The following is a 25,386-nucleotide window of genomic DNA, read 5'->3' as shown; positions in this document are numbered from 1 at the left end:
ATATATATATATATTTATGTGTATATTTTTGTGCCTGTCTGTGTGTGTGTGTGGAGAAGGAAAGAATGAAAAAGAGGAGAGTCTCGGGCTGTATCTTACAGCTCAGCCTGTCCTTTGAGGCTGTTGCCTCTTTATTCCTTTCCCTCTCGGGCTGGAGATTCGTCAGTGACTCGGCATTAGCAAGATTAAAAAGGCAAGAGGAAGAGGAAGGAAAGAAGTGGGGGTATGTTTGATAAAATTACAAAATCTATAAAAAGTACTCAAGGGGGCAGCAACCCTTCAGCAGTACGAAACAACCAGAATACTTAAGAAATGAAAAGCTGTAAGTTGAGTTCTGTCAGCATATGTAGAGCATATATATATATATATATATATATATATACAGTATATACGAGTATGTATATATATATATATATATATATAATATATATATATATAAATTATATATATATATATATATATATATATATATATATATATATATATATATATATATATATATATATATATTGTTGTATGTGTGTGTGTGTGTGTGTGTGTGTGTGTGTGTGTGTGTGTGTGTGTGTGTGTGTGTGTGTGTGCGTATGTATGAGTGTGTGAGTGCTCTCCTTAACAGGGGTGACATGAGAGTAAACAGAACTGAAACTCTATGTTCTTCAACCTCAGTCTCTTGCTACTTCCTCCCTTACATCCTGAACAATGACCTCAGTCTTGCATCCTCTTAATAAACACTTACCACCTTCTACTCTTCATCATTCAGATCTGCATATTTTTTTAGTATCCACATTAAACCAGGGTTTCAATTATATATATATATATATATATATATATATATATATATATATATATATATATATATATATATATATATATATATATATATATATATATATATATAATTGTCCTGGTCATCTCCATCGCCTTTTCATCATTAGATATCATCTATCTATGAAACTTTCTTAATTTCCGTATAGTATCATTTTTAACTATGTTGCCACGCCATCCGACTCCTAATAATCCTAGGCATTAATCTCAAATCGACAAAATTTGTTGGGTACATTTTCATTGTTATGTCAAAATTCATGTCCGCATAGCAATAAAGACAGCCCTAGATTTATGTAGTGCATAATCATTCATTTGCCAACTGTTTGTTTTCCCGCTTTTGAGAATTGGTACCGTAAGGGAAATGACGGAAACCTCATGTGCGGATCAGGTGGTGAGGAAAGGGAGGTGATGACCACTTTGACATGTCCTCCGCACAACCCATGGCCCTTTGCAGTATCTCCAGTGTCAGTGGCACTGTGGATACTTGCATAAATGTGTGCGCGCGCGCGTTTGCGTGTCTATATAATTTTCTCACTCTTTCAGACGGGCGGCATCTCCCAGTTCTATACATGAGAACCTAGCTAACTGCCCTTTTCACCCATCTTACCTGTCATCTGAAAAAAAAAAAAAACTGTGCTCGGTATTACTGCTCTTGAATATTTGAAACATCCAGACCCATTAACGTTCCCCATCTAATGTTACTTCATCCTCTTAGGCAGACTCTGTTTTCGTTACTTATGTTTTTCTTGTATTTATTTTGAGTCTTGTCCCATATTTAATAAGGTTGTCTAATTAGTACAGCAGATGTCGTTTACCTCAGTTTAGCTAAAATAATCTCTGCACTGATTCATCACACACACACACACACACACACATATATATATATATATATATATATATATATATATATATATATATATATATATATATATATATATATATATATATATATATATATGTATATGTGTGTGTGTGAATGCAAGTTTGCCTTTGTATGTTTTACATATTTTGTTCTCTACGCTTTTTCCTTCTTTCAGAGGGGGTGGCGTCTTCCAGTGTTCAACAAGTATTTAGGGATGAGACTGTTAGCAATACCCCTTTCTTGACTTCCAGCTAACGCTGACGCTTTTGACGGTTGGGTCGACTGGTGGGGAATTGAACCACTGCCCTTGGTTATGTGAGGTCAGGGTTCTACCGATATTGCACTCTTCTCTGTTCCCCATATGCCATATTTATCATTTCCTTATTCCGCCATTTTTATGATAAGGGCACACGGGTGTATAATTATATCTTGACACTATAACTCATCATAGCGACGATTTATTCCACCTGTTAAAAAGAATGACGCCAACGGTGTTAAACCGTTGCTGAGTATTATGGCACAGACTTGTGTCCACTTCTGCGCCGGGCAGTCTATCGCCAGAAAAGAAAGAAAAAGCCGAAGTTGGCTACGCAGTTCCTGTTCGCCAATCTTAATGGCGACGGACTTAACCTTGAATTTCTCTCTCTCTCTCTCTCTCTCTCTCTCTCTCTCTCTCTCTCTCGTATCTTTTTCATTAATACATTGACTTTTATGAACTGGTCCATCTGGTTACAAATTAAAATCGTCCCTTTCACCCTCCTCACTGAAACCTACAACACCCAATTTTAAAAATGCACCCTCCTGGTCTCCACCAAATCTCCCCCCTCCTCCCCCTCCCCACTTGGCCTGCTGCCCCACTACCGTCTCATCGATCATGAAGAGAGAACTTCAATCAGCAACAGCGTTGTTGATGGTGGTGGTGGGGTTTTGGGGGGAACGGGTTGATAGGGTTGTTGAATTGTTGGTTGGGGGGTTGTTGTGGTTGCATTTTTCGATTCTGTATAGAAAGTACTGTGCGTCGATCTGTTTGTGATGTAGAGAGAGGGAAAAATATATTAAATCGATTAAAATTGGACATGCAGTAAAAGTTGCAAGCACTGCACTTTGCAGCCGTTATTTATGGCAAATGACTATGGCTCTACATGGTAATGCAAAAGAGTTCTTTGATTAGTTTTTTTTAATTCTGCACTGACTTGGCTGTGCTGTATGATAACGTTATTGCGCTTTGAACTATATCGAGGTTACTGTGTTCCTTGTAATCCCTTCGGTGTTGCCAGGTAGTAAATTGATCTGACGGTGGTTGTTTGTTATGGTTGCTGTCTTTGTGACCAGAACTGGTAACTGTTGTTGTAGTTGACATCTGTGTAGAGATATGGTAGAATTATGACACGCAGGCTATTATCTTTGTATTTCTTGATAAAGGTCAAATTTAAAAAAAAAAAAAAAAAAGCGTTGCCCACAGAAGAAATGCTAATGTGGTTTTTGTTACACTTTTAACATTTGCATAGATAACAGGAATCAGATAAAAAATAAACTCGGACCGTAAGATTTAGTGGCAAATAAAGAAAATGTTCTTACCAGGAAGAGCAGGAACAAGAACAGTTATGTAGGAACAGGATGGACAGGAATATGATGTGAAATCTCTCTCCAACCTGGGAGTTTAGAGAGAGAGAGAGACTGCATAGTGATACGTAATGTAGGCTCTTTTAACAGCAACCATAAAAGGATTGAATCGTGTGCCAGGCAGCGTTGTCCGGCCTTTGCCGTTGCCATGGCTACCCTCCCCCCTAACCCTTTTGCATTGCAACTCGAGGCCAGGAGGTCATTATATACGCACGTGCTTATCTACTAATCAGAGCATTTTTACTTATTTATGTAGCCCTCCCCTTCCCCAATAATATTTAGGTAATTGTGGTCGATATGGCTTCGCCTCCTTACTCCTGCTTTTATCAGTTGACGAAGAAAGTTCTTGAGAAGGAATTGCATGCGGAAATATACCTCAAAGATGAAAATAACCAATGGAGATGTTTCTCTCAGAAATTAAGTTTAAGTGATACATTATGCCAGAATGAAGAAATTGTTCCATCTCTTGATTCAAGTGGAGTCTCTGGTCAAAATCCAAGTGCATGTTTCAACTTACTAGGTTTTATGACTTTTTTTCTTCATTTTAGAATACAGCTTTAGAACACACACATTTATATATATGTATGTATATATATATAGTTAGATATATATATATATATATATATATATATATATATATATATATATATATATATATATATATATATATTAAACAAAGAAATACGATGAACCTTTCAAAATGAACCTGTGACTCAGGTATTATAGGTAAAATCTTCCTCCAACCAGCGATTAAGAAGATTAAAAAGAGAAATTGTCAACTGGAGTGACGTAACGCCTGACCTATGGACCAGTAAAACTAAGGCATACTTAACTTATGGACCTTCTGGCATAAATACTGCTTTTCTGTAACTCGATCCATTATTGCCCGAAGAGACAGTTGGTCTCTGAAATATAGCATTTACTTTCTACAATTTATGTTTTTATGGTTTATATATAATATATATATATATATATATATATATATATATATATATATATATATATATATATATATATATATATATATATATATATATATAGTTACTTGTGGGCTTTGGCTGATGAGTTGTTATTTAATTACTGTAATTTATGTAGCCTTGCTCTGCCGAAGCCACACGTAAACTGTTAATTAAAGTTAAAAGTTACCCCCAAAAGACAGACAATTACTTGATTGGGTTAGGTTGCCAGTTGGAACTACATATTGAATAATTGGATTGTTTCTGTAACAAATGAATTACATCAAACCCCTTCATTACCCACCTACTGTAGTCCCAACAAAGAAGGAATGTGCTGTTATAGCGAGGGAATTTACATGAACCACTTAGTCAACGTCGGACACACAATTTTTCGTGCTTCAATTAAAGTATAACGCAACAGACTCGTACATTAGTGGTTACCGTATGAAGTTTTAGCATTGGTAAATGCTATTTCTCTTCCAAACAATGGTGATATCAGGATCCAAGGCTTGCCTGAAATTTTACTTACACTTAACTTTCCCAAATTCCTACTTATTGCATGGGAATAGCTTATGCAGTTTCACTAGGCAATGATCATTATTCATATACTAGACTTCATAAAAGAAATACGGTTATACCAGGGTCTCTAGTAGATGGTGGCAGAAGGGGAAGAATTGGAAATATAAGTACAGAGGAAGAGTTACCAGCAATCAGCAGTACTTGTCAATTCCAGACTTACCATTTACGTAGGCGCCTGCGCACTGCAACTAACGATCGGAATTCTCGAACAATGCGTATAGTTGATTCACTTAGTAAAAAACAGACAGGAGGAAGAACAAAGGACAAAGTTAGCCTGAGCACGACGCACATACCCTTCGTCTGAAGGTTGGTCTCTCTCTGTTTTCATGGGTCAGATTGGGGCGCTGTGCTGTAGTGACCAACGGCTGTTCCATAGCCTCCAGCAGTCTGAAAAATTGACAGAAACATCGCCGAATGCATAAGACAGGGAAAAAGGATGCTTAAGACCACCCTCATTAGAGGTGACCTGGTGATAAACCTCCCTGTTGATTAGGTCCCTAATACTGGCTTCTGGGCCGTTAGAAATGGTTAAACTTTGTACACACAACACTACCTCCATGCCTGCCTTCTCTTAGCTTTGACAGAGAAGCTTTCCTGTCTTTGTTAGGATTATATCCCTACTAAAATAATGCATAGAGGGCGAACAGCAGAATATTTAACACCTAAAGCTTTAGAAATGGTTATTTCTCCCATCCACAAAAACGAAAACAAGAGTATGGGAATGAATCGCCTTCCTAAAGATAAACGCATACTATATATATATATATATATATATATATATATATATATATATATATATATATATATATATATATATTAATATATGTACATACATTATATATATATATATATATATATATATATATATATATATATATATATATATATATATATATATATATATATATATATTATATTTATACCAAAAGCGTATATGCTTTTTTTTCCACCTTTAGAATTCAAGGATGTCTGTAATTGTATTTAATGCTAGACTTTCTTTACTTTAACTATTTGGTTCTACTTGTCACTTTGATAACAACAAGGAATATAGTACAAATAAAGGTACATTCGGAAATGAAGTAGACATATTCTGTTTTTTTTTCTCTCTCATTTAGCCATTGTTTATGCGAAGCGTAGAGCAGGAAGGGTGGTAACTGTGTACTTGTGTCTAGTTATATCAACAACAAAAAATGGTTTCCGCATTATTGACATGAAGGTAATGCTGTTAAGGTTGGGGATTTTTAATTTGACTGGGTGTTTTGAATGTCCAGTAACGTGTAATCTTGTTCTTTATTCCTGTCATTTCGAAGTGATTTGGAAGGAAAAGGACTTTTCTGTATTCGGGAAAGAAAAACAATAATTTCGTAAAGAAGTCTACTATCAGTAAAAAAAAATTTCCCCCTATATAGTAAACTCAGTGGTCATTTTCTAACAATTCTTTGTGTTTTTAGTTTCTTTAAAATTATGCCAATTTCTTTTCGGAACAAGATATTCGATAGCAATTTTGTTTATAAACGCATTCTTCGTCTGGTTGCCAGTCAGGGTGTTGATTAAGACAAAAAGAGCAAGTTGCAAGCTGAGGTTGCTGTGCAGCTCTTCCCTATATCTGCGGCAAGAAAGCAAGCGCTGGTCCTTATTTTGGGGGCGGGGGGTTAGGGTTTAGGAATGTCAGTGCGGGAAGTGTGCCGAGTGACCACTAGGAGTTAGGTTTTGTCCTCTCTAATGTCAGTCGTCAGACCAGGTTTGGAGAAGAGCGTCGTCTTAATGCTTCCTCTTTCAAAAAAAAAAAAAAAAAAAAATATATATATATATATATATATATATATATATATATATATATATATATATATATATATATATATATATATATATATATATATATATATATATATATATATATATATATATATATATATTATATAATGAATGACTATATGTGCTGGGTGTGTATGTATGGTGTAGCACTTAATTGTATTTTGATGTCTTGACTACAGTAAAAAAAAAATTGTATTCTCTGCTAAGCACCATGTGCTAAAAGCATTTTTGTTATATTCTTATTTTGATCCCATGTACAGTTTACTACGTACGATATTCATTGCAGCAGTGGCTTTTATCCAGTCGTGATTTACGAGGATCAGTTTTTTCCCTCGCGGCCAGGTTGTTTGAAGAGTCTATAAATATTTCTAAGTTCACCTGGACGCCGTGTTTACTATTTTTACTAATAATTGGTAGCAAACTTAGGCGTTCGTTACCTCTTCTAGAAAGATGTGTGGAACAGCCCTATATAAACTTCCTGAAATCTTTAAAGTGGAGGTTTGAATCGCGTGTGTTTTTATTTATTTATTCTTCTAGCGCAAATTCTTTGTTTAAACGCGCAGGTTGTACATGCTGTGCGCGCGTAGACGATGGGTAAAAATATACGAAAAAAAATGCTTGATTATGTTCGTTGTAAATTGAAGTCAGGTTTCAGTAATAATAATAATAATATTGTAACATCGTACGATTTTTAATATTGGAAGTGACGTTGATCGGCCTTATAACGTCAATATTGTAAAATGTATTGTTCATTGCAACAGTTAGTTGCGGCTGTTACGCCATGGGAAAGGCCTTTTTTTTAAACGTTTGTCGCAAGCCTCGCGAAAAGATGTATTTAGCCGTATGACTTGCTTTTCGATGCTTTGATCAAGGATAATTAATACCAGTTTTTTTTATGGCAGCGATGGGGATTCAGACTATTTGCAGTGACACCATGAAATCAGTATAGTAATGATAATAGTAATATTATTAGTAATTAAGAATTCGTAGTTATGTCTAGATGTATATATTTCGGAATTCTTACAAGACTGCAATTTTTCCATTTACAAAGTTGTTTTATGACATAATAATAATAATAATAATAATAATAATAATAATAATAATAATAATAATAATACTTGGAGGAGAAGCATCCTTTGCTGCAGTTATGGTTCTTAGGAAACAAAATGTATGATTCTGAAAATCGTAGCTCAAGTAGGAGCGGCTGACATCTTGTAAAGGCTAAACTTTACAGACTTGAGTATGTGGACAATAATGGTTTAATCAGCAAAACATCATAGAATTTGCAAAGTATATTTTTGCAGAATACATCTTGTATATACAGAGTGGGACTTAGGATAAATCTGAGGAAGACTGACGTAACGAGGAGAGAAGATGCACAGAGGGATGAAATAACAGTAGATGGAGGTAGGAGTAATAAAGTTGTCTTTCAGATATTATGGAACATTCATATCTTATACACGCTTCCTTGAGTAAGGATATACTTAAAGATTAAAATGGACATGGGAAACTTTGAGCAGACAGATTACGAAAGGGAAAACAGATAAGACTGAAATCGTATGGCAAACCAAGATTATAAACTATTTTAGTATATTCTGTGTTATTAATATGGACAAGGAAATTGGTATGACAGTGAAACAGTTTCTACAAGATTTTGTCGATTTGGGAATAAAGGCTTAAGAAAATTAGGAGTTAGATAGCAGCATATCTTTAGAAATGATATCGCACGACAATAGATTGTGGTAGTGTCGGCTGAGCTTTTGTGGCCATCAAAAGAGTTTGGAGACCGAGACCTAGCTAGGACGAGAACTATAAGACGGGGTGGGGGTGGTGGGGGGGTCTGAAGATAAATGGATATTTGCGAAGATAAAACAAGGGAAAAGTGGCAGAATTTCATGGAGGCTCTTAGTGTCACACGACGTCGGAGGCGATGTTAATGGCTATTACAAATAGACATCAAATAATGTAACATCTGTAACTGGAGCACAGAAAATGTGTATCCTAAACCATTTACTTTCTGATCTAAATTTTCGAATGGTATTTCGAGTTACTTGACTGGCCTAGTAGTTATTTTACTGAGTAAAAAAATTGTTTAAATATACAGCATATTTATTCATATACGTATTCTGTTATGCAATATATATAGTATTAGATATAAAAAAAGTATTTTTGTTTCACTAAATCCAGTACTTTTTAATGATGCTGCAACTGACTATTCTGTGAAAGATACTAATCCCAGTTATTTCTTTCTTCCAACAGTCGTTTCAGGGTAGTCAAGGCCGGGCCTACCTCTTCAATTCAGTGTAAGTATGAAGTCTTTCTGTTGTTGATAATATCTGCGTCATTCATTATATAGATCTAAAATTGCAGTGAGCAGTTGATCATCAAAATTTAAGGTCATACGGGCCTGTTTCAGACTTTTTTATGTCTGAAATTCTAGTATCTGTTATCTTCCTGGAAAGGGTCATTGCTCTGCTAGATTGTCACAGTGGGGCAGGATTACCCCTGGAGTGTTTGAGTTAACACTAGCTCCCTGTCAGGGCCAGAATAATGTTTAAAATATATGTAATGACTCATCAAGCTAACAAAACTGCATGTCCAAAATATTTGAAAGACTTTTTGTATAATATAACCAACGGATGGATTGAACACAAGTTTAGCCACACGTGGTTTCAAGCTATTTGTACCAAGATGCACTTTGTATGTTGGTTTTTATATCCTTGAAATCTGCGGCTCAGACTGTACAGTAAGATCATAGTTGAAAAAACTGAAGACATATTCTCGGAGTGTGAAGGCAGTGCGACTTGACATTTAAGATGAAAGAAGAAATCGTAACCGTCAAATGAAACAGAATGCACATTCGTATTTATCATAGAGCATCAATCACTCGAGTGGCGATCTCCCTGCCGAGCATGTGACCTCAGGCGGCCATATTGAAAGGTCTCGGTCCAGCTAATAGTACTGTACATTATTATTATTATTATTATTATTATTATTATTATTATTATTATTATATAATTACTGTTATTATTATTATATTTACTGTTATATTATTATTATTATTATTATTATTATTATTATATATGACCCAATTTCACAGAGAAAAATTACCTTCAAAAACAGGTTGGCCTAAAGCACTCCAACCATTGTGGTCAAGGTCTAAGCATCATCTGGCTTTGATCTAAGCAGTGTTTAGCATCAGTGGTTCCTGTAAATTACAGGACTTTCTTTGCATACAGTCGCTGAACACTACCTAAACAGTAATGTACAGTCACTAAACACTAACATTCACAATACACTTACACTCACTATACACTCACACTCACTATACACACACTCACTATACACACACATTCACAAAACACTAACATTCACAATACACTTACTCACTAAACACACTTACTATACACTCACACTCACTAAACACACACTCAGTAAAAAGTCACACTTACTATACACTCACACTCAATAAAACTAAACACTCACTGAATAGTCAACACTCACTAGGCATTCTCTATACACTAAATGCTCACTAAACACTCATAAAACACTAAACACTCACTAAATACTCACTGTACCCCAAACACACAGTAAGCATTCACTAAACACTTAGCTAATCCTAAACATTCATTAAACACTAAACACTCACTAAACCCTAACACTCATTAAACACTAAATACTCACCAAATCCTAAATGCTCATTAAATCCCTAAACACTCATTAAACACTAAATAGTCAATGAACACTCATTAATCACTCATTAAAGACTCACTAAACACTTACACATTCAACATTCACTAAACACTCATTTTCACAAGACATTCACTAAACACTAAGCATTCACTGGATACTTCCTAAACAGTCACTAAACACTAATATTCACTAAACCCTAAACACTCACTAAACATTCACTGATAATGTACACACCAAACATTCGCTGAATACTTACACACTTACTCACTAAACACACACTAAACCCTAAACACTCACTAAACATTCACTGAATGCTTACACACTAAACATTCACTAAACACTAACATTCTCAAAACATTCACTAAACCCTAAACATTCACTGAATACTTACGCACTAAACATTCACTAAACACTTACTCATTAAACGTTAACGAAAAAAAAATTCACAATTGCACTAAGCCCATGTTCAATTTTGCGGGTTACCATACCTTTCAAGATGCCTTCAAGGCTTTGCAGCGCCGCCCTGGTGGAAGACCACCGAACTACGTAGTACTGGTATAGAGATCTCAGCTCTAGGTATATATATACCCTCTATGGTATTTATAGTGGACGAGAATATTGAATGTGGGACTATTTTGCTGCATTGAAATTTGGTACTATTTTGCCTTGTAATGATTCCTTTCAGGATATTGTTTACTTAAATATTATGCAGGATGTTGCAGTGGTTTGTATTTTTATGGAATAAACTAGTTTTTTAGTTATAATTTAAAGGTGCATAATGTTCACTGACTGACATTAAATAAAGTGACACCCATACTGAACTTTTATGCTTTCGACATGTCGGAGAATGCCTCACTTTCTCACTTTCGAATTAAAAATTGGAATTTTGCTTTAAATATTGGTTCAGTGGTGGTCTTGCAGTTTATTACTGTATATGCCTTATCAGCTGTACAGTATACTGTATACCAGTAAAGGCATTAGTTGCTGGATACATTTCAGAGGCCTTCAAAATAAAGACTTTAAAATCGAATAAATTCTTAGGAAAGTAGATATAATCTATAAAATGTGGTCAAGTCCAGAAATACCAAATATTGATATATATGTAGGTTTGTTTTTCCTGAGATTAAAGCGCCTTCTTGGGGAACCTGTTTTAAAATAGAGTTTTGATGGACTCGTTTTGTGCAAAGTACAGTACTGCACATATAAAACCTTTTTATATATATATATATACATAACTATGAAAATCTGTACAGAAAGTGAAGTTTGCACAATTTTTTCTTAACCTATGAGTGAGACACCTTGTTGGCATACAGCCAGTTTAATCTTCAATAACAGCAGCTAAATAGCAGAAACTGTCTGTAAATTGCTGTAAGATTCTTTCTGTTTAGCCAGATCACGTCATGTTCAAACCATCACCTTTTCCGTAGAAGTATTTCTCAACGCGAACTCGAATTAGTCGTTGAAACTTGGTAACCAGTAAAAGATGGTTAATTGGAGGCAGGCGGGTGAATGGGAGAACACCTCTCTCCCCTCCCCATGCATGGCTTAAGCTGTCTTCTGAGGTGGATTTGGTAGTTTTGCTGGTCACTGAATGACTGACAAGTTGAAATTCTTTCACTATGCTTATGTATCAATTGTATTTGTGTGTTTTGCGTACAACAAGGTTTTGAACAAGAAAAGTAAAGGATACTTGCAGGTGTTTGACTGCATTACCTTAAGTCAAAGGTGTTAAGCTTAGTCCACACTGGGACTATACCTTTTCAGATGGGTAAGGGATGCAAAACACCATTAAACCCCTTAACTTAACGCTACTGTATTTATAGCCTACTTTACGTTTTTGAGGATGGCTTTGTGTCTCTGGAAAATGCAAACGCTTGCATGTTATTCTTTTAATGCGACTGAGTGTCAGTAGGAGGATGATTCATTATCCATTGTGTAGTTCGTTTTCATAAAATGTAGTGGCTAAAGATTTTGCGTCCACAAAACTTCTGGAAGTTCTCAAAGTATTTTATTCTTGCTTAGAAACAATAAGCAGGTCTCTTCATTTTTTGTAGGTAATATGAAATTGAAAGAAAACAGAGGTAAGCATAAAACTAATGTTTTCAGGTTCTTTCATTACCATTACCTGCCCATTTTTATAAATAACAAAAAGTTGGTCTACACTACTTTTTGAAGTTTTCAAAGTAATTTCCTGTTATTTTGGAGCAGTAAGACTTAGGTTTTTCACCAGTATTATAGGTTATATGTCAGTTGTGAAAAGTTTTTCACCAGTATTATAGGTTATATGTCAGTTGTGAAAAGCATTTGAAATAAAATATTTTAAGCAAAGCTCTTTGACATCTGATCCCGCATGAAAGAAAGCCAGTCTGAAAGTGTGTGTTAACTTGAAATTGAAATTATTTTGAAGTTTGTGTCATAAAAATACTACGTTGCTATTGAGACTTGACATCTTAAGGTGGTTGAGAAAAATATTTAAAAGAAAAAAAAAGACTGCATAATATTATGCAGTATCTGCTTAATGTTCAAATGATGATTTCGGCACTTTACTGTATTGGAAAGGTAAATACAGTAGAGTAATTATAAAGTAATATATTTATTCTTAATTTAATGCATGAAATGCACGAAAAGTTGTATTAAATGTAACGGTTGAAAACCATAGTCAGTCAAGGTACTTAAAAGGGAGTTTAATGTATGAGATATCTTGAATTTTCAAGGTCCCCATTAGATCTTTGTAAGAGCTCCTGGTACTTCTCTAATGTTTGTGCTGAATTCTTAGGCAAAAATATTACAATAGTGGTGTGTCTCCACAAACAGTCTTTTCACCCACTTTTTGATCTTGTGTCTTCACATAATAGCAACATATCATTAAACTAGCAAAATTTGAGGGGCAACTGCAGTGTCAAGAGATGATGTGGATTTTATGAGATTATAATAGAAATTATTCGGGACATTCTTGTTATTCATTAATTAGAAAGGGTTTTGATATTGTAAATGGTGTGAAAATTCATATTAATGATTATTTAAAGTAGTTATGGGATGGCATGTCATTGGAAATAGGTAGTAAGAGTTTTAGAAAGTTGAAGGAACTATACAGCAGCAAAGATGAACAATGCCAAGAATAATTTCAAAGAGCAAACATGCTGTGAACATACTTGTAAGCACTTGTGTTGTAGGCTAGGTATATTTCCCTCTGTGGGTTGTGAAGCTGTGGGCTGTAACATCCTGAAAGTTCCAGGCATATTGTTTTTTGCTTAGGTTTGGTTATTGCCTTTTTACACTGAAAATTTTAGGTTGTCTAATGCTCTTTTCTTTTTTAAAAAAAGACATACCGGTACTGTATATGATTTCCAAATGTGGGATAAAGTAGTCATCCAGCTTGTAAAAATACAATATTTGGAAATAGTGAAGATCATTTCCAATTTTGACCTACTCTTGTTCAGATTTGGACCTGCTATGTGGATACCAAATACTTCTGAGTGCATTACTTCAGGACATCACAGGTGCTATCATTCCATTTTTTAAATTTCCTTTTTTCCTAAGCCAGAATAGTGTCTCACCGCTGTAATATTCGTATGTAGTTACAGTAACCCTGTTACAGTGAATTTTGCATTCTTTTTCATTTCTAGTCAGTGGAAGTACAGCCTCTATTTCTCAGCTTAATCCCTATTTGGGGTTGCTGATTCTGTTGAGCTTCCCCCAACTGTTTCTATCTTGAAGGTAGATGTTTTATGGATGGGTGCCTTTCCTGACTACAATTTCCCTTCTGTCCAAGTTTGGGACCAGGACTCCCAAGTGGCAGGGTTAATCAGTGCAGGTACCTTCAACCTAACTTCTGAGGTTAAATTCCAGATATTACAGTAACGTTTGGAATTTATCCTCAAAAGTTAGGTGAAGGTACTTGAGACAAGGATAAAAGACCAAAACCCTCTATGGTGGTTTTCAGGCAATGCAATAGAGGATAATTACCTATGATTGTGTTCTTTCCTGGCATCAAAATTCTGCAAGCTCATAAGTTTTTGCACAAAGATGTATCATACTTCCCAGCATTGAAGACATTTTTTCCCCTGAAATATGTCTAAAATGTACTGTGCTTCCTAGATACTGGAGGTTACTTTTTTCTTAAGCCTATCATAACCCAGGAGGAAGGTTATCTTATTTGGACAAAAATGAGAATTCCTATATATGACCTCTGAATGAAGAACACTGCCTAAGTTATACTTGGTTAAAGTAATAACTACGAAAAGTACAGTATCATGAAACAATACGGTAAATATGCAGTCACTCAGATTTATTCCCCTATCAGTAAACTTTATTATAGCACAAGACTATTGTAATCAAATGTTTGTGTTACAACTATCATAACCAAACATGTTTGTGTTCCTTTTACAATTGGTAACATTGTGCAAAATATTTTTAGGTTCTAAAGTATAAATGTTTTTTCTTATTTTCAATATTTCTGTTGTATGAATTTAAATATATTCTTTCATTATTTTGTTCTGTTTGGGATGTCATGTTCGTGTGGTGTTTTTTCAAAGTGTAGCAATGCTGTGCACAGTGCTATTCTGCATTTCTAATATTTCCTGTTGTGTTGTTTAGTTTTTAATTTTTCTGATTAAAAACAATTCCTGCTCAGGCCTATATCCAATGCTATCAAAACCTTGAAATATTGCACAAGCTGTAGCCCAATCCAGTTGGATGCACTGAGACACCCTTAGCCAAGAAAATTTCTTATGAAACACAACTGCCCAGTTTAAATCGTATCTGTCTTTTAGTTTGCTGGTATGTCAACTTTAGAAAATAGAAAACATGAAACATTCTCAAATAAATAAACTGAAAAAATCCAGGGTACTTGAATGCATTTAGACAATCTAATTTAAGCATCGCACTGACCAAAACAAGCTTTCAGCTCATGAAAGTGTTTATCTTTATTTAGTTTAAAAAATTTTTAGTTAAAATTGGGGTACGTGTGGTGACATCAAGAAATACAGTAATTTTTGGTGTACAGACAAAGCATGATTAGTAACTGAAATTTCAAATCAAAACTTCAGACCAACATGCTATAGGAAATCTCATCAGAAGGTTTATTGATTGTCTCGAGTTGAAAATTTTAATATATTAGAAGTACACCTATTGTTAGCATATGTAGAAGGTACAGTATTATACTGTTATAAGCAGTGTTGAACTGCAGTGCCTCTACTGAGTATATTATTTATTCCCTGGGCAAAAGCTTCTCAAGTTCTGTTTAGTTCATGTATTAGTATTTCATCCTTTTCCCCCAGTAAATACAGGATACTGTATTTTTAAATTTTATATTTATTATGACCATCAACATATCTAATAAGGTCTAATCTTTTACAGGGTGAATGTGGGGTGTGGACCGGCAGAAGAACGGGTGCTGCTAACAGGGCTGCATGCAGTTGCGGACATTTACTGCGAATGCTGTAAAACAACCCTGGGTTGGAAATATGTAAGTTTTAACACCTACATGTAAGCTGTAAGATGATAATACATTCATTATAGTGCTAAACTATTATGAAAGTAATATATATATTACAGTACACACTAAATAGAGAAAAACTTCATCAACACCCTGAATTGTAGAGACAAAATCCACCTTATTTTATAAAGAAAAACTTTACAAATTTAGCTTAATATCTTTCATAGGAGTGTAAATAGAAATATTAATAGACACTATTTTACTTTGTGCTCATGTGAACAAGAACCATTAGTTTCCTTAAAGCTTATTACCTCAGTTAGCCAAGGGCCTCAAGTCACCTTTAGTCTATACTAAATTTTGTAAATGCAACTCATGTCAAGGTCAGCTCTTGTCTCCTTTCCAATAGGATGCAGGTATTGCATAAGTTTGAGAGTAATTCTTTGAACTGAGAATGGAATTGTACCTCACTTTAGGGACATATTTTCCAGGTAGAGTATGATCTTCATCTGCGTAGTATCGCATTCGGTCCTATGTGCACTGAGGGGGTTCCAGCAAGGAAATGGTTTATATTTCAGAAGTGGAAGTATTAGCATACATTCAGACGACATAGAATATTCTGAAAATTGTTAATCATGATTAAACAGTTTGTCATGACAGTGATCCCATAGAAAATAGAAAACTGAATAGCAGCAGTGGTGTGGAGAGGCAGTGTACAGTATTGAACAAATAATAGTTTTAGCTTTTGGTGTTTATTTTCTTAAAAAAGGTAGTAATCCTACTGGAGTGGGTGGAATAACTTGCTTGCTACCTGAGATGTCACATTGTTTACCATACTCTGTGTAGGTACCATTGACATGTTCAACCCAGTACCTTTATATGTACAGTATACTGTAGTTCAGAACTGAAGAACAGAGAAAAAACTAAGACTTGACATTGAAAGAATGGAGAAGATAGACAGTACAGTATAATGATGAACATAAAGAAAATTTTATGGGTAAAAAGGTTCTCCCCTGGTTTTTTGCTGATTTGTGTTATTTTTTCCTGTTGCATCACAGTATATGATTATGTCAGGTAATTTAATGATTGCATTATATAAACAAGAATGCAATGACCATATTGGATGACTAACCTTTGGTACATATAACCCATGAATTTTATTTGTAGTGAATACATATTCATTTTGTTGATAACTTCCATTCTTGTTTCACCATGGACTACAATTTTCCAACTGTACATAGTTGGGTCACTTGGCATATAAAACTGCAAATGTCAAGACTCATCAATACTTTCATGTATGAAATACATACATCAGAACATCTTAAGATAATTGTCTTTGGATAATTTTATTGCAGTTCCATGACTTCAGACACTATTGGTTTTGTTAGTTGGTTTGATCCTGCTGCTCAGTTTTCAGAACTCAAAGGGTTCACTTGAATGATCATAAAGGCATATTTTGCTGCACTTTTAACATAATTTCAGGTACCGTAGGTATTTTCAGTGATTGAGACAGTTATTAATTATTTACAATAAATTTAATTGTCATATAAATATTGAAATATTTTTAACATTAATTTTTTGTCAGTAATTGCATTGTTTCAAATAATTTGGTTCAGAAAGTGCATAAGACAGAAGAAATTGGGGAGAATTCATTTCATGTCTAAACCCATATACAGGGAACATGACACTAAATCATAAATGATGACTGTGACTCAATAGGGATGAACTTGAAACCATTTAATTGAAGCTGTCAAGCAACTCATAGAAATTCTTCAGTAGTGTTATTATAGTCCTGTACCATTTTTGTAAAGAAGTTTCACGAGATCAGTAATTAAAACACCTGTATAGGTTAGGGTTAGCCTGTTGGATTCACTGACCTGCATCAGGCAGTGTCATTTATTGTTCAAAAATTTTTTTCTATCTGCAAGGTATGTGAAATATGTTGGATAACTGCATATGTAAGTAGTATTTAGGTATGTAAATTACTGCTGTGCTTTTATAACTTCTTGTTGTGTACCAGGTGTGTTTGTTACAATCTCAAAAAAAAAATCACATTTAATAAATGACTAGCTGTATGGAGTAATGAATGTTAGCAAATTGAAACATTAAATCTATTGTTGGATTTGATGCTCCTCATCAAAAAAGTACAACACTGAAGTCATTTTATCCCATCATTAAGTAAGCCACACACACTCATTTTCCCCCATGGATGATGGTGTTTTTATTAAAATTTAATCAAAACACCATCATCCATGGGGGGAAAATGAGTGTGGTGTGTGGCCAAGATAGATATTTAATATCTATATTTTTTTTAAGAGCAAGTCTTTTGGGCCAGCCATATGAGTTCTAGGAATGTTCACAGAGTGGTTTAGTTAAACTGTTTAATACCTTTAACAGTGATAGTAATATTTTAAAATACTGCCTTTTGTTTTTTGCATAGAAATAAGGCAACATATGATTAATACATTGAAAAATGTCCTAAAAACTTGGTACAGTGGTGTAATTTAAAACTACTACTAATTCTTGACTTTCAAGAAAAGATGAATCAATAATAAGTGACTTTGTGTAGGAGCATTCCTGATTTCAAAGTTTTATCCTATTAAAATAATATTTTTGAGCATTGTAAGTTGGGCATAGCTTCGGAATCCATGGAGTTGGCTCACTTTACTTGGTAACGGCTGTTATCCATTCACGTTTAAAAATAATCTACATGTGGATTGGGACCTAAATACAAATTGGCCTTGCTTAGATTACCTCTATACGTACTGTCTTTACTGTTGGGTTAAATATTTATTGCTATTCTCATAGCATTGGGATTGAACCACAAACATTTCTGTAATATTTTTGCCTTTGTTACAGGAACATGCATTTGAGTCAAGCCAAAAGTACAAGGAAGGGAAGTATATCATCGAACTGGCACACATGATCAAAGACAATGGATGGGACTGAGAGTGGGCCCCCTGGGGGCGCAAGAGCCTTGGTGTACAGCTGTGACCAACCTTGTCTCGACTCCCAGTCTCACCGTCCTCTTTACCATACCTGGGATGACCACTCATCATCCTTTGGTAACCTTGGATGACCTGAGAAACCTAGGAAAACCTACCAGTACATTAGGATGGTCTATCATCATCCTAGGATGGCTGAGGAAGTTGTAGGCTGGGCTGACTAATGATATATTACTGCTTCCCTACTTAGATTTAGGTCGACTAGCTGTGCGCGATGTACTCTTGAATGGTGATCTCAGCCAGCGCATGATGCCAGGGTGTGTTGTGATACCAGACATTTTAAAACTAAAAATGAGGCTTTGGGAAAAATCTTATTTTTAAGTGTCAGTCTATATTTTAGCAGCAGTGTTATACAGGATATTGTAATCTGGACATTGGGTCTATCCATTTTTATCAGAAACAAATTTTAGTACGTTTGAGTTAGTTGTAATCGAAGAAAGAAAGAAACAAAGTGACAAAATATGTGTCCAAGCTAAATAACAATTGAAGTAATAAGGCTATGGAAACCCCTCATTTGTGTATCACCACACCCTGAGGGCTATTGGCCTTTTCATCATAACCAGCATCACAATCATCTTTCTGTACTTCATGTCATCTGTGGCTGTCCCTTAGGAGACAGTCGACAGCCAGTCAGCCAGCTAGCTCTCGTCCAGTCTCATGGCCTGTCTGTGATGGGTATTGCCCCGCTAGCAAACTTCAATTTGTTGTGTAGTAAGTGTTTATAAACATAATCCTCCCAGCCAGCCAGTTGCAAGCCAGTTAGACAGATTCTTGTATTTTAGCCTCACTCATTGTGAGCAGTTACAAATGTTAATATTACATTATGTCTACCATCATATGCTAAGGGACCATAGTGTTTATTCCATCTGCAGCAGATCTATATCATCATATTTAAGGAGTGTAAGCGAGTGACAGCAGTTTCTTGGTGCAACAAGTATGGCAAAGAAACTATGGCTGCTTTGTTCGCCTTCTGGTGTTATTTCCCTTTAACAGCAGAATCCGTAACTGCAGTGGCAGCAATAAGAAATAACACTTGCAACTAAAAGACTGTTTGCTGACTAGGAATTTTGTGCTGAAAAGCCCATCTCTAAAAAACATTGCAAGATTTTTTTTTTTTTTTCTAATCAACAGTGCGAATGAAAGCACATTAATTTGATGATATTCCTCAAATGTCTCGTCCATAAAGTTTGCACAGGTTCAGGTGCAAAAGGGGTGGGGTAGGGGATGAGGGAGTGAAGATGATGATGGTGTTCCCACTGTGATCTTTTGCATCTTGGGAGTCTGAATTAAATTTCAGACTGCCTATGATGATGTGTCTTACTCAATGCCACATTATGTGATTGGACAATATTTTCATTATTTCCACATGTCTGTATTGTGTGTTATAATAGCCTAAAGGTGCATTTCCATGTATGTGACTTTGTGGTTTGAATGGCAAAGTCCCAATGATATAATCAGAGGGGGATTTTATGTCGGTCTTGAAAATGGGTTTGTTTAAAGTTACAGTATAGAACAACTGTGCATGTAGCGCACTCAGAGCTTTAATTTTCTCACATATACACCAAAACCAGAAAGTAATGTACATGAGAAGGCTATAACCTGCAATTTGGTGTTCCCAGCAAACAGAAATTAAAAAACATTTAGTAGGTGGATGTAATGTCACGCTTATTTAAGCTGCATCTTGACAGTTTCTGTGAAAGTGGCAAGATGGTGATTATGTAAGATAAGAATCACAAACAACCAATGTTTTTCAGGAAATTTTTTGAAAAGACCATATTACCAAAATTGAGTGTCCAAAATGCCATCATTGTTTTGCTTTGCATTTGTGTTTTGTAGAAATGCTATCATTGGAATCAGCTGTGGTCTTTTGACTGTTGAATTGAAATAAAGAAAAAAAAAGATTACCATAAATGAAAATTAATAATAAACAATAGTGGATAGATTGGCTAATATAAGTGTTATCTGTTATTTACATACTGTACAGTATGATATACAAATTATATATATATATATAAACTATATATATAATATACTCTATACATAAAATAGATTGAAAGGCATATGGAGTCCACATTAGAAATTTTGAGTGACACTTGCCTCCAGTGCACAACAGTGATATATAACCTAATAAAAATTGGAAATTTACAAATATAACTTATTAGATTGTATAATTTCTTTTTTTCAATATTTCGACATTAAAATTCTCAATGAACATTTTATTTCTTAAGCACTAAATTATATTTTTTTAATCAGTATATCAGTATCATGTATATAATTTATTGGTTAATTTGATGTTCCATATCAGGTTTATATTTTTACCACCTGGAAAAGTTTTACATCAAAAAGTACATTTTATGGTAAAAGTTTCACCCCTGTTGGAATTTACTTCAGGGTCATATTAGGTCTGCTTTTGGCTTGTTGGCTTGGTGGTGGAACACTTAACATAGCTTTAATCATGTGTAGTTAAGAGAATTCAACCAAGTACCTATTGGCTAGCCTTATCTCATTTTTAAATAACCTTTATTAGTTCAGATCTCGCATGATGTCAATGTGCATTACAGTAACTAAGTTTTGACTTGGAACTTCCTCCCAAGTACTTTTGAGATAGCAAGGGAAGCTTTTGTCTAATTACAATCTTTCAAGAGGTAGGAAGTATGAGAATGGTTTGGCATTCATTGTGGATTGTGCAATTGTTTTAAGGATAATCTGTCACTGCATGTGGGGATTTGACTCGCCAAGGAATTTACATTTCATGTTAGGTTTATCTCTATGCTCAGGTAGATAGAGAAGCTCCTTCCCGCAACTTCATCAATTCTCCGAACTTAGGTTTGAAATCCTATATTTTCTCCATATACAAAATGTTTATCTATTTGTGACTATAGAAAGTACTGTAAATCTTTTCTAACTTGATAACACATAGACTCACTCCTGTCAAGTTGCCTGCGTGTATAACTGGCTTCTGTGCCTATTTCAAATGTTGGATACCTTTTGAATATCTTGTTGTTCCTCCTATTTCTATGATGATTTTACTGGATGATTTTCCCTTCAAGTATAGTTTATCTGCTTGCAAGTGATGAAATTGAGTTTTAGAAGAAAATATTCCTAGTTTATATACATCTTTTATAAAGACTGCCCTCCTAAAATAAGTGAATACAACAGCATCTGTATGGGGATACCTGCTATACAGACCTTTTTTTCCCATATATTTTGTTTAAAATAAAAATTACTGACCCATTGGCATTTTTTATGTGTCTGGTAATTTTACTAAAAGTAATTATATTTTGGTGATAACTCTAGGGAATTCAGCAATTAATTTTGTTTCTGCAGAATTCAATCGGTACTTTTAATCTATTTTACTTTCTGTATAGCCAACTAGTGATTGCATCAATTGTCCCTTTGTACTGTAAGCTAAACATGATCCTCAAAATTATTTTAATGAGTACGGAGTCATAATTATTTATATATTCAAACAAGGCTAATTTTGTTTGTGGCACTTTTGTTTGGCCATTTTGTACTGTTAAAGAAAAAAAAATAGTCCTGTTTGATTCCTCATCATATGGGTAATGTATTCCATTTTTACTTTATCAAATAATTCAGAAAGTATTACTGACTAAATATGCTGCCTTTTTTCTTTTTTTTTTTTATGCAGCAATGGTTCTTTCAGTATGTTCTGATGTCAGTACATACCCAGTTCCACATATTCAATTAATTGTACGCATATGGTCATAATTGTGAGAAAATATTTACTAAAGAAGATCCCCATAAGGTGGTCCTATATTTTTACATGGCATTCTAGTCTTTCATCATAACCTGTAGCTAAAAAAAGTGTGCATGTCTCTGCCTTGTGTTCTCTTAATAATACAGTAATTGCTGTTTGTATCATCATCATCATATTTCATGGGATATATTTCAAATGGATGGCTAAAGGCATTTTTTGTGAAAGGTATAAGAGTTAATATGATTGACTGTGATATTGTTGTGAGTTGTGTATCCTAGTTCATTTAACAAACTTCTTGAATAATCATTACCAGTACAGTAGGTCGTAAATGAAAGCAGACTGGGGAAGGAAATGTTGGGAAGTGGTCGAGTTACCATTCTTCAGTGGTCTCTTCTGAGGTTTACAGAAGAGTGAAAAGTGAAAGAGTGTAAAACTTTCAGGGATAGAGAATTCTCAACAATATCATCATCCCTTGTTTTGCCTTTTGGTCATAACCAAAAAAAAATATATATATATATATAAAAAACCACTGATTGTGCAGGACACTTTGGCTGTTGTAGTGCTTTTGTGATTGACATTATCATAGAAGGCTTGGAAACATTCACATAGGTTAGTTTCCTTTAAATGTTGTATTTCATAGCTACCATCATGACACTGGTAACTGCTTTTATTTATAAAAAGTGATCGGACCTTGTTGCTGAGAGAAGTGCATTTTGTTATTGTCCTGTCACAATGCAAGCACTGTGGATGAAATTGTCTAAGGTAATTTGATATTAGCCTGCTTTAAAAATTAAAAAAAAATACATATATATACATAGAAAAAATCAGAAGCTCCACTCGAGTCCCATCACGATATTTGTACGCTGTAGCTTTTGCTGATTTTAGGGATAAATGGAACACAAGTCTTCAAGGACCACAGTACAGTACATTTATATTCTGTCCAAAGTGAGAGGGGTCCATTTACAGTGTGTTATCATCACTTTTATACTAAGCTACTCTCTGTGATGCTTAATTAGGATATGTTGATGTTTCCTTTTTTATTATTATTATTATTTTTGAAGAGCTTAGCCAAAAAAAAATTGTATTTTGGACTTTTTGTCAAGAGTGATGTGTGGCAATAGAGCCACAAGAAGAAAAGCATCTATTCTGGCACATGTGCATCAGGATGATGTGTGGCACTAGAGCCATGGAATTCCTCTTACAAATCCATAATTGCAGTATTCTTATTCTGCTAATACAGATTCCTTATCCCCTCCCACTGAGCTAATTTGTGCTGTTTCATAGAACAGAAATGGTCTTGTATTGTTCACTACTTTTTGTTCCATTTGGTGGAAAATTAAAAATCAAAAACCTCCAATGTTGCCTTGATATACATATTTATGAAATCTTGCCCTCTTTTAATTAACATTACAGATTTTTTATTATGGGTGAATTACATTTCAGATTTTTACCATGGGTGAATTACCCATCAGTGTGCATGAATAGTTATTTGATAATGACCTTGGCAATTTAGATTTAGTCTGTCTTGTTTCTAACCTCCAACTTTGTTGGGAAACATAATCATGCAGTTTTTGTATCTGTAAAAAAAAAAAAAAAAAAAAAAACCAAGAGTAATTGCCCACCTTTGCTCATAGCCAATAAGATATTAGTGTCAATGATGGTGTCTTTGGTGATTTGCAGTATCAGTGTAGTGATTTCATTGTATATAGATCATTTTTTACAACCAAGGATGACATACTTTGTTTGGAAATACATTTTTTTTCCATTTTTAGCATGTGGAGGATTAAACTGGGATTGGGTCTACAAATATGAATTGTGAACCCAACTGTCTAGTAAGGTTCAGTTTCTTGCATAGATGTATGATGGAAATTGAAACTTATTATCAAAGTTCTGGAGTTTATAATTGTTGGTCCTATCATAAACTGTATCTTGTAGCATTGTAGAGCTTGCTGTTTTCAGTAAATCTGGATGGAGTAAATGTGGATGTTATATGTTTAATATAACTAGCATTGGCCAGTTATTTTTATTTCTTTGATCAAATTAATTAAAGTAGCTTGACCTTTATTTGTAATCAGACTAAGTTATATCCAGGTTTGCTTTGCTGTATATAGTATTTATTCACAGGAAGCTTACACTAGTTGCTGCCACATATGCAGAGTAATTTCCTTACTGTATTTGTTACATGACCAAACTACACACAGTACTAGTACTTGTTTTGATGCCATTGATCTGTGATCCAATGTAGCATTATTGTTCTGTACAACTTACAGAATCTTGCAGGTTATTCTGTTCCATTTGCTTAGGAAAAAATAATGGACTTGAAATAAGATAATCTTGCTTCCAGAGTAGTATTTGCACTTTTCATAAGAATATCACAAGTTTCCCTATCTTCTTAAAAAACAGTGAAAGAACACATTAGAAATATGAACTGGAGGTAAAGTTAATAGTCTGCATAACTGGCAGCAACATTTTTGGTACGTGAGTGTCTCACATAAAAAAGCTGCTAAATGTGACTTTACACAATAAAACATTTACCAATAAAGTAGTTTTATTTTACCAAATTATTTATTATATCAGTTACTGCAATTTTTAAGTTACATTTTATACAACCTAGTCTTGTATGTATAGGTACATATATGTAGATATATACCTTGGGTACAAGATGGTTTAGTCACTGAAGCGTGGTCGGCAACAAAAAGCAAGTAGGGAAGTTTGGGGGGGGTATTATTAGAAATACCATCCACTCACCTCTCTGTCAAGGTTCCCTTTTTATATTTGGCAAACAAATGCTGGGATGATGAAAGATGAATTGTAACTTTTTGGGACGATGGAAGACTTCCATTTTGTACAGAGGATTTATCTAAGAGTGCTGTTAG

General features: G+C 34.5%; 1 protein-coding gene across 1 annotated transcript in view; it reads left to right on the top strand.

The window, feature by feature from the left end:
* Positions 1–25,052, top strand: part of Ypel (Yippee-like) — a 127,782-nt gene extending 102,730 nt beyond the window's left edge. The window contains exons 6-8 of the mRNA XM_067099998.1: positions 8,920–8,963; positions 15,712–15,820; positions 18,647–25,052. Of these exons, the coding sequence (XP_066956099.1) occupies positions 8,920–8,963; positions 15,712–15,820; positions 18,647–18,736 (243 nt within the window). The 3' untranslated portion in view covers positions 18,737–25,052. The remainder of the gene's footprint in view (positions 1–8,919; positions 8,964–15,711; positions 15,821–18,646) is intronic.
* Positions 25,053–25,386: the final 334 nt, after the last annotated feature.

Source organism: Macrobrachium rosenbergii, chromosome 56 (assembly GCF_040412425.1).
Source record: "Macrobrachium rosenbergii isolate ZJJX-2024 chromosome 56, ASM4041242v1, whole genome shotgun sequence".
In the NCBI taxonomy this organism is placed as follows: domain Eukaryota; kingdom Metazoa; phylum Arthropoda; class Malacostraca; order Decapoda; family Palaemonidae; genus Macrobrachium; species Macrobrachium rosenbergii.
Note: the sequence above shows the minus strand (reverse complement) of the source record. Positions and strands in the feature narration are given on the sequence as shown.